At 29.0% G+C, this 18,007-nt stretch overlaps 2 protein-coding genes across 2 annotated transcripts in view; one reads left to right on the top strand and one right to left on the bottom strand.

Annotated features, from left to right (window-relative positions):
* The window catches only part of RhoGEF64C (Rho guanine nucleotide exchange factor at 64C), a 159,015-nt gene that overhangs the window by 33,642 nt on the left and 107,366 nt on the right, over positions 1 to 18,007 (top strand). The gene's annotated exons all lie outside the window — the stretch shown is intronic.
* Positions 3,700 to 5,263, bottom strand: LOC135955055 (trichohyalin-like). Its single transcript, XM_065505347.1, has one exon. It carries the CDS (start codon positions 5,119 to 5,121, stop codon positions 3,754 to 3,756), a length of 1,368 nt encoding a protein of 455 aa, XP_065361419.1. The 5' UTR covers positions 5,122 to 5,263; the 3' UTR covers positions 3,700 to 3,753.

Genomic DNA, 18,007 nt, shown 5'->3' with positions numbered 1-18,007 from the left:
TTAAGCCGTGAAATAATAAATGTTGTCTCAAGTATTTTTTCGCAAGAAAAAAATATAAAGTCTGAGTCAGCAAAAATCAAGCGACACGGGACCTTTTAAAAACCATTATGTATTTTTAGATCTTTACACAGAGAAAACTGACTCGTGGTAGCAACCGAATTTGTTGCCAATCGAATAACCGAATGTTACAGTTGTGACTACAAAATTTTAGAAGGGGTAACAAAAGTTTGGTTGCTTCAACAGAAATTCTTCAATATCAACTGACTTTCTATTGATAGAACCAAAAAATTCTATGTGTGCAATCGCGGCAACAACAAATTCAGTTGCTATCTCGAATCTGTTTTCTGTGTGTAATAAGTTTATTGCCATGATTTTCCAAATTTTCTCTACAAATATTATTGATATCATAGATATTCTTGAGACGTACTCAAACGAATAAAGTTTCATGGTGATTCTCTTTTGATTTTTAATGTTTTTCCAAAGAAAGTAGGAGAGATGCGCTCAGTGTTGCGAATTTGGTGAGCACAACAGGAAGGCAATGTATTTGAACCATGTTGAGAGCGATAGAGCTGACTGTTTAGCTATCGATGGAGTTCGATACTTTATCATATGACAAGAATCTTTCTTTGGTATATTCGTCGGGAAAACTAATTTTTTGTTTGAATATGAATTTGCTCGCACATAATATGTTTTTCATCGTTTTATAAAGTTTGCAATTGAAAATCAGCAAAATCTCTTCAGTTGTGAAAAAGATATAAGTCATGATTTGAGACACCCAAAACTCCAAAAACGATTATGAAACTCTAGAAACTCGTCGCTAACCTTTCTATAAAAAATAAACTTTGTGAGAAAGAAAACTTATCGCCAAAGACTTCAATAGAAATCTACTTATCGCCAAAGTTTTCTATAAAAAACTAATGATCATTAGAAAACTGATCATCAAATTTTTTATAGAAAACAGATCGCTAAATTTCTCAATAGAAAAGTGATCACTAAAATTTTCTATAAAAATCTACTGATCGTCATAGAAAATAACTGAAGCCTTCTATCGAAACCTACTGATCGCCGAAGTTGTCTATAGAAAATTAATGATCGCCAAAATGTTCTAAAGGAAACTGGTCTCCAAACTTTTTGGAGAAAATTGGTATCTAAACTTTTCTATTGAAAAACAAGTTAGAGTGCTATATTCGGCTGTGCAGAATCTTATATACCCTTCACCAAATTATACTTAAAAATTTTAAATATTTTTAGGTAAACAAAATTTAATTTTTTTCCAGTTGTTTTTTTAATTTTTTGGAAAAAAATTTTTTTCGATTGTTATTTTAAATTTTTTTTCTTAAATTTTAATTTTATTTTTTAAATTTAAAATTTTTTTTTTTTAAATTTTAAAACCGATTTTAACCCGAAAAAAAATTCGGGGTAAATTTTTTTCCGATTTTAACCCATTGTAGGTCCAACTTACTATGGTCTTATATACATCGTTGCAAATGTCTTTGAAATATCTATCATTAGATATCCATATTGTCTATATTAATGTCTTAGTAATCCAGATATAGGTCAAAAATAGGTAAAAAATCTGGTTGTCTTGGTTTTTTCCTCATATCTCAGCCATTTGTGGACCGATTTTGCTGATTTTAAATAGCAAACTTCTCGAAACATGTCTGACAGAATTATTGAAAATTTGGATCCCGAAGATATCTGGGGTCTTCAGAAAATTTATTTCAACAGACAGACAGACGGACATGGCTTAATCGACTCCGCTATCTATAAGGATCCAGAATATATATACTTTATATGGTCGGAAATGAAAAATGTAGAAATTACTAACGGAATGACAAACTTATATCTAACCTTCTCATGAAGGTGAAGGGTATAATAATCTCCAAAGTTTTCTGTAGAAAAAAGATTGCAAAATTTTCTATAAAAAAAAATATCGTCAAAGTTTGTTATAGAAAACTGCTCGCCTAAGTTATCTATAGAAAAGTGATCGCCAAAAAATATATCTTCAAAGTTTACAACAGAAAATAGAACACCAAAGTTTTCAATAAAAAAAAACTGATTAAATTTTCTATAGAAACCTGATAGAATAGTTTCCTATAGACAACAAATCGTATAATTCTTAATACAAAACTTGCCACAGAGCTTTCAATGGAAACTGATCGCAGGGATTTCTGAAGAAAACAGATCGCAAATTGTTCAGTAGAAAATTGATACAGAAATCAGAGTTTCATAGTTTTATCCAAAATGCTTTGGTTTGTGCACGGATTGTCTGAATGCAAGATAATAATGTGTATTTTTAAATACACAGAGAAAAAATCGTAGTGACTAATAAACTTGTTGCCAATCGAATGAACAAATTTTTCTAAATTTTTGATAGATAGATAATTTTATCTTTATCAACTGACTTTCTGTTGCAAGAAACGAATCATGCGATTGGCAACAAATTCGGTTGTCAACAAGAATATATTTTCTTTGTGTAACTTTCATATAAAAAATTTAATTGTTCTCCTGAAAAGTCCTTGTCGTATAGATGATATATCGGATTTAAATAACATTTCCAGTGCTTGAAACTTCTACTTATAAACAATATTAATAACACGCTGTTATTAACATTTATTGTGAATAAGGCCCCATTAACTGCTAAAAGCTCTAGAAATAGAACATTCTAGTTTTTTCCGTTATATAGATAGTTCATGTAACTGCTGGAAGATGGCACTGAGTATAAGTATAAATAGTTACAGAAAGTTTCAGTCAGTCAGTGTATTGTAGTCGCTGTTAGACTTAACATCAATTGTATTACCAGTGTGTTTTTAAAGTGTGTGTACTAAAAGATATACATATCTTTCATCACTATAGTGACTATTTTAATTGCTGTGTAAATTTAAATAAATAAAGAGTTGTTAGAATTTTAAACTACTAAATTACTTTTATTTGCAAGTAAAATAATACGGTTTATTTAAGGGAAATAAACCATCGTTACAATGTTATTAAATTGTTTTGCACCATTTCAACGTATTGCTCACTCCTACATATGTACATTCCAAAATTTATTTTAATTCCAAAATCTCATAACCGCTTCAACAGGAAATCTAACGGTTTTTCTTATATAATAACAAAAATATTTCTGTTAATTTAAGTTTTTACTAAATTTGTTCGGTATTTTTTAAATCATTATTAAAAATAAATAATTCCCAGTGAATACCTACAAATTATAAACGCACGCAAAACTGTATTTAAGAAAATAAAATAAATAAGAAACACAAAAATCATTGTTACAAAGCTGCAAAGTAGTAGCAAAAAATATTGAAACTACATTATTTTTAAGAATTTGGGGGAAAAAAATACAAGAGAAAAAAAAATACATAAACAATAATCAAAATAACAGAAATTTTGCTAAAGAAATCCCAAAAATGAGCAAAAAAAAAACGAATGAAATATTTTTAAGATTACACAGAAAAAGGTTATTGCCTTGGTAATTACAACTGCTATTTTTATACAATACATTTGTGTGTTTGTGGCACTAATGAGGTTGCTACATAGAAATGTTGAGGATGACGACAAAGACGACAGCGATGATGATGATGAACAATTTTTATACACTTGTTTTTTTGGAAAAAAAAAGAAAAAGAACTAAAAGATCTTACCTTAGATGTTCTTTTACAAATTATGACAATACAAATATACTGTTTGTTAAGCGATACGATTTTTAAAACTTTATTTTTATTCGAAAATATTTATTTTCAAATTTAATAATTAAACCTTTTCTTTTGTTTCTTTACAGGTAAGTCCCAATGCTAAACGATGTTCATCACTTATGGCCTTAACTGGTAAGAATTTTAGAATCTCTAATGGCTCTGCCCGCAATAAACGTAATTTTTCTGTTTCTATATCTTGTCGACGTTTCTGCTGAACTACCAATTGCTGCTCATATTCATGCTTTTGTTGTAAAGCATCAAATTCCATCAGGCATTTTTTATTCTCAATTGTTTGCAACAATTCCTGACAATATTGCCTGCTCTTTAATAAGTTTAAGTTTTTCTTATCCAATTCTTTACGTTCCTGCTCCTGAAACATTTCTAATTGTTCTTTAACCACATTCATTTCTTCTTTGCTCCTCAAAAGATTTTCTTGTTGGCGTTCCAAACGTGACCTTTGGAAATCATCATGCAATAATCTGGCTGTTTGTAATTGTCTTTCTAAATTCATTTTATAGCGTTCATCATCTTTGGCCAAACGCTCTTCGATCAGCAGCTCCAGAAAAAGATCATTATGTTTTTGCTTTTCCATTTCTAAAGCATAGACTTGTTGGCCAATACTTTCACTTAGAGCTGCTCGCTTCAGGGTGTTTTCTTTACGCTTTTCAATGCGCAATCTTTCGGTTTCCTCTCGTTGTCGTATCATTTCCATATAATTTCTATGATCCTCTTGAGCATCTTGTTTCTTTTGACTTTTATAAAGTTTAACTTGTCTTAGATATTCATCTCTTTCTTGTTTTGCTGCCTCCTTAAGCTGTAGCATATATTGCCTCTCATTAGCGGTCTCCAGCTGAAAGCTCTCAGAAAGTCTCTTCATACTTTCACGATCTTTTTGTATATTTTCTCTTTCCATTTCACGTTTTTTATCTCTTTCTTGCATTTGCCTTAAAATATCTTGTCGAAAAGCTGCCTTCTTCTGTATATTCTTAGTTTCTTCCTCCCTAGAAATTTCCTTATTCCTTTGGCATTCTTCTTCAAAAAGTTTATTTTCCTCTAGGCGAGCTTTTAAATCCTCTTTTAACTTTTTCTCCTTTAAAGCTTTTTGTTCGGCCAATTCTCTTTGTATATGGGCTCTTTTAATTTGTGTATCTAATAGCCTAATTTCATCCTCATTTTGATGCAGCAAAGTTTTTCGTGTTTCCTCTAGAAATTTTTCCCTTTCTAACCCTTGCAATTCACTACATAACTGGCTACTTAGCTTCTGTTGCTGCACCATGGGATTTTCTGCAGTCATTAGAATTTCTTGAGCTCTAACGTCCCTCTTTTGTTGTTCCTCATGCATGATGGTTTTCAGAAATTGTGAATTAGTTCGACGATGTCTGACATGAACTTGTTGTGTTATGGAGCAAAATTTATCCCGAAACATGATTTTTTTCTCAATTTATATAAAATGGATATTCTTTGCTGGGAATTTACATTAACATCTAGATTATAGCGATTTTTGATTTTATTACAAGGCAAAATTGAAAATAATAAGAAAATATTAAATAATGACGTATAAAAAGTAAATTGTTTAATAAAAAATATTAAAAAAACAAACTAGACAAAATTTAGTTCAAATACATTTCATTGAGTTTTTTAAATTTTAAGTTCGTCTAATATAATGTAGAAATCGTCATAAAGAGAATACGGATTATTTAAGCCCTTTCTCTCTCTGATGTAAGTTGACACTTAAATAGCCGATCATGTTTGTCCTCTTGTGGCTATGAGCGCCGACCACTGATATAATGCCAGAAACGAAGCCATGTCATACATTTTCTGATGTATTTACTTAGCAAATTCAGTATATTTTAGATGTCTACAATTATGGCGTTTCTGTTTATTCAAATTCTTATCGTTGTACCTCTAATATTTTGTCCATTTAATAAAAAAAATTATTTAAAGAAGTGAATTTCATTAAAATATTTCGTAACAAAACATTTAGTTTGTAAAACTTTTTTATCAACAATATTTAAACATACAAATCATAATTTATACCAAATACTTTTGAAACATGTACTCATGCATGTACAGTGTAACACAAATGAATGGCAACAAAATTATAAAAAAAACCTGCAATTGGTTTTGTTTGTTTAGATTTATCCCGCTAATTTTCTAAAGCGCACTTAGGATTACATGACTCTTATCAATTTGATATACATTAGGGTATTCGAATTATTCGATTTTTTTCTTGTTCGAATAAAACGAATAATTCGAATAAGAGATTTTAACTTGTTCGAATAATTCGATCACACGTTTAAAATGAATCGAATTATTCGAATAATTTAATTTTTTTTAAAAAAGTAAAGAATGAAGTTTTGATGTTGGTTTTTTAATATTTTATTGTTAAAGAAAAACAAAAATTAACGTTAAAGTTAACAATTCAAGTATTGATAATATTAAAAAAGATTCGAAAACAAAGTCCATCATTAAATTTTCATCAGAAATATTCTGATCAGATTAACTCCCGAACAATCTACAAAGCAATTGACTAGCAAACGCTTTAGTTTCCGTTTTGGAGCTATACTTTAAAAAATTTGAGCTATTTGGACATGATCCTGAATTCAAATACAATATAAACGTATTAAGAACTTTTTTATGTCGTTCATTAATTCGGGGTTTAATCTTTGCTTAATAAAGTGGTCTTGGGGAATTACACAATAAAGGGAATCTGTCAAAAAATTGATATCATTGTCAGTGAACATGGCTAATTTGAAGTCAGGCAGTGCACGATTGACGCATTTACAAATACGCAAAAAGTTCATTACCATGTTAGACAAAGATGTTCAAAATCATGTATATGACGAACTCTTGAAACAAAACGTTAGTTTGCAATATTTGTGTTTATCATTCGATTTTTAAATATTTTGCAACACTTACGTACGCGGTTAATAACATCACTTATATACATATATTTTAACATCATAGCCTTCATCTATTTCAATGTAATCATTATAAATGTCATCCTTAATATCACTTTCGACGACCATCACATTCAACTCCACTTTAATTTAAGTTAATATTTTGATTATTAATTGCGATTCTTCTAATATTTCGCCAGCTAAATAACAAATATTTTATTCCGTACTTATTATTTTCATTGGTTCAAGTCCTAAGTTAAAAATTTTTAAAGATTTGCTTTCAGAATTGTAACTTCTTGCAGTAATATTTATATATTTATAGAAGGAGCTATCGGAACATTCATCTACAGTGATCGAAAGTCCCTTTGTCTTTAGTCATTTGTCGAATTTCAGAAACAATACAATTTTTGTGAGTCATTTTTACTTATTTAAATTTGAAATTATGAAAAATGTTAAGCAATTTAATAAATTTAAATATATATGAACATTTATTCGTTTTATTCGGTTATTCCAAATAAAATTGTTCGAATTATTCGATATTCGAAAATGGCCATTTTTAAATTGTTCGAATAATTATTCGTAAGAAATTATTCGATTAATCGAACGATCATTAGTCGAATGAATACCCTAATATACATATTCTTTGGTAAGAAAAAACTAAAAAGTACCATTATAAGCGGAAAAAGTCCCTCCACGGTTTAGCATGCAACATGCATGCTAAACTAAATTAAAATTTTAAATATTTTTAGGTAAACTAAATATAATTTTTTTTTTATTTTCGAAATTGTTTTTTAATTTATTTTAAAAAAGCTTTTTTCCAATTTTAAAATTTTTTTTGTTTTTAATTTATTGAAAATTTATGACAAAATAATATTTTTGGTGAAAAAAAATTATTTGGGTTAAAAAATATTTTTCCCGATTTTGACCCATTGTAGGTCCAACTTACTATAGCCTTATATACATAGTTGCAATGGACTTTGAATGGACTTCCTTCACCCAGCTATATTTCATTATGTTGAGTTTCAAAAGAATCTAAAAGTATCATTGGAATACAAAAACTTAACATCAAGTCCATAGCACGTTTTAATTTAACAAAATTAAAATGTACTATTGAAACAAAAGTGACATTTATTTCTCTTTGTATGGATTATTAAACATGAGTATCGAATTTCTACTTGAATTAAGTTAAACCGTTAAATATAAAAATTCTCAAAAATACGTAAATTTATTCAAATATTGTACAAATTCATTAAACATCAAAATATTGGCATATTACTAGGTATTTATAAATGTATCCCCTTTGCTGGAAATCCTCCCATTAAAGATTTTGGAAGAGGTAAACTACTGTCCTGGGATACCTTTCCTCTGTTCTTTAATTCTTTTTTTACAAGAGCCCAAACCTTTCCACAGGCCGAAGTTCTGGACAGTTGGTTGGATTTGCCTCCCGTGGTACAAAATTGATATTATTGTTTGAATAATACTCAAGGCCCGAGCCAGAAATATGAAGGCACTCTGTGCTTTTTGAAGAAAGGTAAAATCCGTTTTTGTAGAAACTCCATAATAGACATATCTGTGGACTTTTGACAAAACAACTTAAGTGTAATTTTAAAATTTTTCAGGAGTTCGCAAAAACTGTTGTTAATTATTTGACCTTAAAGAATTTCGAGAGCTTTGTATAATCCTTTTAAACAAAGAATAAAGTTCTTCAAAGACAAATAATAAATTAATTATCGATCAATTCAACAGTTTTTGCGCACTCCTGAAAAAATTTAAAATTATACTTAAGTTGTTTTGTCAAAAGTCCAGATATATATTTCTGTGTTTATCGTGCCTGATATTACAAATGGCTTCTTTTGAACATTACCTCGTCCATCAACTACATAAAAATATTGACCCTGAAGTTGTAAAAAGTCCGCCAGTACATACGTCCATCACACAACAGGTGTATTTTTTTATAAAATTTTACTTAAATTTTTTCGCTTGTTCTTTTGCATCTAAGTTCATTAACGAATAGCGAACTGGAACTTTCTAAACTTCATTCGACTTCAACTCAGCATTTAACTTTAAGAGCTGCTTTTCCAATAGAAGTGATCGTGCGCTTCGAAAGAGTTGCTCGACTTTTTTTTAGCTTACCAATATCTGCTAGACCTTTTTTCTTCCCGATCCAGGTTTTCTTTCAATTTTCAAGTCTTCCTTCTTGAGACGATGAACCTTCAAATATTTTGCTTTTTTTTTGAAAAGTTTTAATAAATTGTTCACGTACTTTTTTTTCGACCGAAATAACTGTTGAAAATTAATGATTTAGAAAAGATAAAATCTGACATATTTTTAAAAGCTAACGTGATTAAAAACAATTATAATTTGTTTCACCAAGGATAAGTTTTGGCTGGAATATAAGTTTAAGTATAAGTATATGTTTTTTTGGACTCACTCTTTAAGTGTTTTATTATACCCTACACCACCATAGTGGGGAGGGTATTATGCGTTTGTGCAGATGTTTGTAACGCCCAAAAATAGTAGTCTAACACCCACCTTAAAGTATACCGATCGACTTAGAATCACTTTCTGAGTCGATTAAACGATGTCCGTCCGTCTGGCTGGTTGGCTGGCTGGCTGGCTGGCTGTCCATGTAAACCTTGTGCGCAGAGTACAGGTCGCAATTTTGAAGATATTTCGATGAAATTTGATACATATTATTTTTTCGGCTCAAGGACCAAGCCTATTGAAACTGGCTGAAATCGGTGCATTATTTCACCTAGCCCCCATACAAATGTCCTCCCGAAATTGGACTTTATCGGTCATAAATGTTTAATTTATATATGTATCTCCACAAATTCCGCTCCAAATAAGTTTTATATACACAAAATTCATGTCACCAAATTTTGTTACGATCGGTCCATAATTAGTCATAGCTCCCATATAGACCCGCTTCCGAAAATCACTTTAACGTGCATAAATGTTGGTAAACACACAAAATTCAACATAGTTAACTTCAATATACACATAAATCACACGACCTAATTTCATGGTGATCGGTCCATAATTGGTCATAGCCCCCATATAAGGCCCACTTCCGAAAATCACTCAAAAATATAAATTATTGAAATTTTAAAAGAAAATTTTTTTTTGCTCTTTTACTTAGTGTAGGGTATTATATGGTCGGGCTTGACCGACCATACTTTCTTACTTGTTTTAATTGTATTGGATTAGAAAACTGTTCCTTTATTATTATCGTCTTGTGTACAAGTTCACTAATTTAAAATAATAATAAAGTACCATCAGACGAAAGAAAAAATTGTATAATTATATTCTCCATTGTAACTTCTTGGAGCTTCTTGGTAAATAAATTTACAAAAAAAAATGTTTACACCAACATTTTTTTTCAATAGAGAAATTAGTTTTGACCCAATTATTTTCACCAAAAATATTTATGGGATGTATGACTAAAAAATTAGGGAAATTGCTGATTGAGTATCTCCCAATGATCTTGCAAGCTCTTATTAAGTTTGACAACAATCGTCATGGAGTAATGCCTCCAATTTTTTGTCTTTAAACTTTTTTGGCTGGCCTGGGCAATCTTTGTCTTTCGTGTCAAAATCACCACTTCTGAACCGAACACATTAAAGGAAAACAAGCAAAACTTCCCAAAATTCAACATTTTCGAAACAAAAAAAAAACTTAATTGTTTACACTAATGTTCAATAACTAAGTGAAAATAAATGTCAGATATGTACCCTTCAAAAAGACGTATATGCCATTAGAAACAAAACCCAATAATTCTAAATTTTCTACCCAAAAGGTTTAGTTTGGCCAAAATAACAAAGCAAATTTGGTTTTGTTTCAAAAAAAAAACAATTATGAATTTTTCAACAAAATACTTTATTTTAATCTTAAAATATACTTAGTTGTAGGGTATAAAAGATTCGGCATACGAATAAGTATAGCTTATATATTGATTTCAATACGTTTTACCTTAGAGTTCTGCTACTAAGATTTAACTAAAACTTGCAAATAAAATTACAAATGAGTTCAATATTGTTAAAACTATAAGTCTTTACTACATTTCACTTAAAAACTCCATTAGCCCCTTTACTAACCATTACCCTGTTGTCCACTGTTCACATTTTTTTTGACAAATATTTTATAACTCTAATTTTGTGTTATAATTTACTAAAATTATGTTCGCACCGACGTGACTCGTTTTCATAAACACAATTTTTTGTTGTACATTATAATTTATACGACAAAGTATAAAACTAAAAATATTTAATATATTTTGAAAATTCTTAAGTCCACTTTAAAACAAAACTGTATAGTACCTACAAATAGATGTAGACAAACGAAGCAACCAACCAACGAACAGACTATCAGCCGCAGCAACAACATTAAACAATTGGCTGTAATTGTGTCATTTTGCAAAGATTTGTAATGAATTTCAATTAATTTTTGTTCATATAAAATTTAAAAAAAATATCTTCATTAGCCATAATTGACTATAAAGAGAGTCGAGTTAATAAAGTTAAAAATAATGATGGCAGGTGTGAATTGAAACACAAAATTTAATAGATAGATTTATGTGAAATATATACATACATATTTTTAAATTAATATTATTAATAAATTAAACTTTTGAGGTTTTAATGAGATTTTATTTTAATTAAATATAAAATTTATTTAAATTTAGAGTGAAAACATATGTATTTAGGATTGAGGTTTTAATAAAATTTATAAAGGGCCCCAATTCGCATGATATGCGAATTATGGCGGACAGTTAATGTTTGAACGATCCCCTGGCCCCTAATGAAAAATCATTAGGTTTTATATTTTGGGGATTCAAATGGTTCTAAAAATTAGTTCCTACACCTCTGGTATTTTCGCTCTGGTTCCTGATTGCATCTCAAACGTATCACGGCAAAATAGTTTGTTGATATTTTTCCGTTAAATTGCATTTAAAATAAACACACAAATATACAAGCAGCAACATGCGCTACATTTTGTTTATGTTTTTAAACACAACAAAAAAACTCATTAAAATGTAACACGTATCGGGCAGAACTTGTACAACAACAACAAAAAACTCACCAACAACATGGCTCAATTCTTTAGCTCTTCATTTTGATGTATTTTTTTTAACTTTTTTCCACCTTCCTCCTCCTCCACCATTCTTGTGAAAACCTCTTAATGTGGTTGTGTTGAAGAAAGCAACAAAAACAAAAAATATGGCAACATACAACAGCTACAATAGCAATAAAAACAACAACAACGAAAAAAAATTAAATCTCAGTGTTATTGTAGTAAATTGTTCATAAATCACGTGAATCCAGACACTTTCATTTCATTCATTCATTCATTCGTACGTTGTTGGCTCGTTCTTTCTCATACATTAATTCATTCATGAAAAATCTGTTTGGGGTTTAAAGGAACAAAAAACAAAAACGCCAGCAACAACAAATCTGAAAGAAAGGACATCAGCAGCAGCAGGCATACTGCGTGCGGTTTTTTCGCCAACAACCAAACCAACAGGAATATATTTTATATGAATCTGTTTGGATGTACATGTGAATATTCCGTGTGGTTAACTCCATGTCTGTGTGTACTCGCACATTCAGAGAAGTTTGTATTTGTCTGTAGGAATATTATTCTGAATTATATACTTTCACGTATACTCACTTACACACGCACATACACACACATAAATATATCCTTACTCCTCGTATGAAATACATGATGAAAGGACATCACGAATATATGAATATAAAAGTTTTTTTTTTTTGTTTTAATACGTTTATTTATGGAAATTATATGAATACAGTGGTTAATAATATGCAACTTTTCACAAAGAAGTTTTGAATTAAAAATTCAATTATTTTGCAAAATTTTCCGCTGATTCCCATTTAGAAATAATTCTAGGAAACTAGAAAATAACTCATACAAAAAAATTACTCAAAATAATCACACATAGTGTAATTTTTGTTTTGACATAGATTTGTTTACTAATACATTCACGCCACATAGGTTTTTGACAACTGAGTTAGGTCTATGACAGCAGAATTTCCTATCTATGTGTATTTATGTATGGTTCATTCTGCATAGTTATGAAAAATTAACAACATTTTTTCTTAAAAATAATAAAAAAAAAATTATTTTAACACATAAAAATTCATAAAAATAATAAATTTTCTGTCTGTTTTTCTAAATGCAAACTAACATTTTCTTTCGTATTTTAAATTGAAAACAAATAAATTTTAATTTTTTTTTAATAAAATTTTTTTATTTTTATGAAAAAATTCATAGAGAAATGGCAGACAATTTATTATTTTTATGAATTTGCTTCACGAAGAAAAAAGCATTTGTATATAAACATGTAAAATTTCTACTGAAAGTAAAAGAGCATATAAACAAAAAAAAATTTGTTAGATTTTTATAAAATTAATTAAATTAATTCATAAAGTAATGCCGGATTTTAATAAAAATTTAGAAAACTCAATTTTGACAAACGCTTGCATTAACCTCGTATGCGTATGAGTAATATCCAGAATCTTAATAATCATAACAATTATACGTACTTATACTTCACAATATACACTTATTCATTTGCGACCCCACAAATTATATATATTCTGGATCGTTATAGATAGCGAAGTCGATATAGCTATGCCCCCAAATAACTTACAAACATGATGGATCATATCATCATATCGGGAATTGCTATTTAAATTCGAAAAAATCGGCCCACCTCGATTTTTCGCTTATTTTTTATTTTTTAATTGATATAGACCATACAGATATCTAATGATAGATATTTCAAAGTCCATTGAAACGATGTATATAAGTTGGACCTTCAAAATCAGGAACAAAATTTTTTTACCCGAATTTTTTTTCCCAAAAAATTTTTTGTCATAATTTTTTTTATTTTTTTCACAAAAATAAAAAATTAAAATTAAAAAAAAAAAATTAAATTGGGTGAAGGTTATATAAGTTTCGGCACAGACGAATATAGCTACCTTACTTTATAAATTTTCCTGATCTGGCTAGAACTAGATTTTTCGTACTCATGCCAAATGAAAAAGTCCACAAGTTTCAAAAATATTTGATTTTTAATTCCATTTTGGGTTTTATTTCAAAATCTAAACAAGTAAGAGAGCTAATTCGGCTTTGCCGAATCTTATATACCCTCCACCAAATTATCCTTCAAAATACAAATTTTAAATATTTTTAGGTAAACAAATTTTTTTTTTAATTTTTTGGAAAAACATTTTTTCGAATTGTAATTTTAAAATTTTTTAAATTTCAAATTTTTTTTTAAATTTAAAAAAAAAAATTTTGTTTTTAAAATTTTTTTTGATGAAAAAAAAGTCGAGGTGAAGGGTATAAAAAAAGTTCAAGATATTGTTACGTTTTTACCTTTTAAAAACGATGGTTCATTTCCTTCAAATAAACCGGATACTTTTGATTCCAAATTGAAAGCAGTTTAAAATTCTAACAACTCTTTATTTATTAAAATGTACACAATAGTCACTTTTTTTAATGAACACACTTATATTACACACATTAAAAACACACTTTATAATGTACAAGTCTACACTGGTAATACGGTTGATGTTACTTCTAAGCGTCTATCTTAAACCGTCTACCACTGCAAGCACTGCCACTATTTATACACAGCGACATCTTCTTTCCAGTAGCTTCGTGACTGATCTTACCGGACAAAACTAGAATGTTCGAATTTAGTGTTGCCATACTTACAAACAATTTATTTTGACATACTTATCTTACTTCATATTTACAATTGTATCGACTTGATTGTTTTTCTATCCTACACCACCATAGTGGGGAGGGTATAATGCGATTGTTCAGATGTTTATAACGCCCAAAAATATTAGTCTAACACCCACCTTAGAGTATACCGATCGACTTAGAATCACTTTCTGAGTCCATTAAACGATGTCCGTCCATCTGGCTGGTCGGCTGGCTGTCCATGTAAACCTTGTTCGCAGAGAACAGGTCGCAATTTTGAAGATATTTCTATAAATTTTGGTACATATTATTATTTTGGCCCAATGACCAAGCCTATTGAAACTGGCTGAAATCGTTCCATTATTTCACCTAGCCCCCATACAAATGTCCTTCCGAAATTGGACTTTATCGGTCATAAATGTTCAATTTATACATGTATCTCCACAAATTCCGCTTCAAATAAGTTTTATATACACAAAATTCATGTCACCAAATTTTGTTACGATCGGTCCATAATTAGTCATAGCTCCCATATAGACCCGCTTCCGAAAATCACTTTAACGTGCATAAATCGCTTAAAAATGTTGGTATCCACACAAAAAATCAACATAGTTAACTTTCATATTGACATAAATCACACGACCCAATTTCATGGTGATCGGTCCATAATTGGTCATAGCTCCCATATAAGGCCCACTTCCGAAAATCACTCAAAAATATAAGTTATTGAAATTTTAAAAGAAAAATGTTTTTGCTCTTTTACTTTACTTAAATTTAAGTGTCCGATCTATACTACTATAATATACTCACTCAGCAAACAATTTACTTCATTTAATAATGTATTGACATTATTCTCTGCATTACTTTACGACTTCCTCAGTTGTTTAGTAATTCAAAAAGCGAGTAATTCTATTTTCATTGAGTTATTCATTTTGAATTTCGTCAATACCAAAAAAGTCTTAAATAAATCGCTCTTTAGTTCACCCCACTGTACAACATCCATCTGGGCTCTGTGCGAGTAGTACTAGTTGTTGTTCTTTTTGTTTTTAAATTACTGAAGTATATTTAAACATAATACGTAATTGTTTATCAATTATGTAATTTAATTAAATTTAAAGCCTACATGATTTAACCAAACACTAAAGGACTGACTGTTTGACTGACTGACTGACAGACAGACATGTTGTATATTTATTATTGTTGTGCTACAGATTTTTGGTTATTTAGGTGTGTGTGGAGCTTGTGGGTGATGATGAAAATGAATGAGAATGAATGTGTTGGGCTTTAATCAATGTTTCGTTCGTTCGTTTCTTACAAGTAACAACTCTTTGCCTGCAGTGATAACTGACAACTTAATATAATTTAAAATACTTTAGTTAGTTATGGCTTTGTTTTAAGGTTTAGTATGTAGGTATGCAGTTATATTGGGATATTGAGAAATTATTATAATAATTTAATGAAGGTAGATTAAAATTGTTTAAAATTTAATTCAAATACAGTGCTTAAGGGTTGGCAGCAATTACTTATAGCTACGAGTTTAAATATAAATTTGTTTTTTTTTTAAAAATCAATCACTTGGTAAATATTTGTTAGTATATTCTAGGTTTAAGACCAGTAAATAATTAATAATTTAAATGGATTTGCATTTTATTGCAAATTATTTTTTTTATTGATGTCTTCATTATTATGTGAGATTCTTGTATTGTTGTTTATTCCTTTTACTTTCCTAAACACTTAAGACTTTCAATTCTTACTCTATTGACCATTTTTTTTTATTATTTCTAAAAAATCGAGTAATTTATTATTTTACAATGGCTGTCAAAAGCGTAGACATACATACCAAATGACAATTGAATAAAAAGTTGACAGCTGTCACTCAAATGACTGACTGGTCTGTTGACATTTATGACAAATTGAATTGGTTAAAGAAAAATATTTATTAAACAGACCAAATTATTTTAAATACTTCAATTTTAAATACATGATTTCTTATTGTTAATTTTCGGTGTCAAAGAAGATAAAGGAAAATATGATTATTATTACTTTATTTTGTTATTATACCCAACACCTTCATAGTGGGGAGGGTATATTGCGTTTGTTATGATGCTTGTAATCCCCACCCAGCTTAAAGGATACCACTCAACTCAAACACACTCTCTGATTCAATTAAACAATGTCCGTGCGTCCATCTGTCTGGCTGACTGGCCATGTAAACCTTATGAGCAAAGTACAGGTCACAATTTTACAGATATTTCGATCAAATTTGGCACATTATTTCGGCTGAAAAGGGTCCATTATTTCATCTAGCCCCCATACTTCCGAAATAGGACTTTTTGTCATAAATGTTTATTAAAAACCTGAGAATCTTCTACAAAGATGCTATCTTAATATTTTAAACTCGTAAATACAAAAAAACACCAGCCATGACCATAATTTATATTTAAAACTTAAACTAAAACTAAAACTCTACTGTAAATCTCATTAACATGACATTGACATCATTCACGTTCTGTCCACTTTTCTGTAGACAAACGGGCATTTTGGGGGGACACACGTTAGCATACAATACATTTAATAATTGATTAATCGTGTTTGATAAATGTTGCCATAAACTGCAATAGAATACTGCTGCGAATAGCAACAATTGCCAGCAATAAAACATTTTTTTTTGATTTTGGTTTGAAATCAAGTAATTACTCGTATAAGAGGATTATTATAATTTCAATTACACGTAGAAGTTATTATCTTTTAGCAATAAATGACTTAAATTACCAAAAAAACAAGAAATAAAGACAAAAAGAAAATAATCTCAAATTTGAAATTTCTGTTAAAATGATCATTATATTTGAGTTAATAAATGATTCACATTTAAAAGATTTAAGCAAACAAAATTGTTTGTTATAAAAGCAATAAATTTTCACTTTCATTGAACATTTTAGCAAACAAACCATAAAAACTTTACATTTATTAAACAGAGAGACTGTGTGAGAGTGCTTAATAAATTTATAAATTATTATTTTATATAAAAAAAAATATATAAGAGAATGACTGCAGTGTAAAATTAGCATACAAATATTTGGGAGTCCCTTAAGAAAATAAATTATGTGTTCAAAATTTAAAAAAAAAAAAATGTGTGTTGAAATCCTATTTTTTCAAAAACGAATACATACTAAACAATTGAATTTTAAACAGCAGGTTTGTAATGATCCTAAGAATTTTTGGATTGAAAATCAATAAATTCTATTCAAAAATAGCTCTTTTTAATTGGAACAAAATGAACTATGTCATTGCTCTATTAAAAATATATAAAAAAATTCAAAATGAGTCCATGGGACGTTTTCGAGATAACTGAAATTTAGGGAAATATTTGAAAATATATATTTACGTTTTTGCGCATATTTTTATAATTAATCATTGAAAGTTTTTAATTCGAATGTGTAACTCAAAAGGAAAACACTCTAATCAGCAAAAAGATAATTAGTATTGGTAGGGATAGCTCGAAATTCATGTCATTCATTTTTAATTTCATAAAAATTAGTTTTTACAAATCGGAAAAATATACCAAAAATTGTATATGCGATTCCATAAGATAAATATTACTTTAATGATTTAAAATGGCGGGATTTACAATACATGGCGTATCTTTTGAAAGGGGTTTTCCATTTATGTAATTTT

The sequence above is a fragment of the Calliphora vicina genome, chromosome 3 (genome assembly GCF_958450345.1).
Source record: "Calliphora vicina chromosome 3, idCalVici1.1, whole genome shotgun sequence".
Taxonomy (NCBI): Eukaryota; Metazoa; Arthropoda; class Insecta; order Diptera; family Calliphoridae; genus Calliphora; species Calliphora vicina.
Note: the sequence above shows the minus strand (reverse complement) of the source record. Positions and strands in the feature narration are given on the sequence as shown.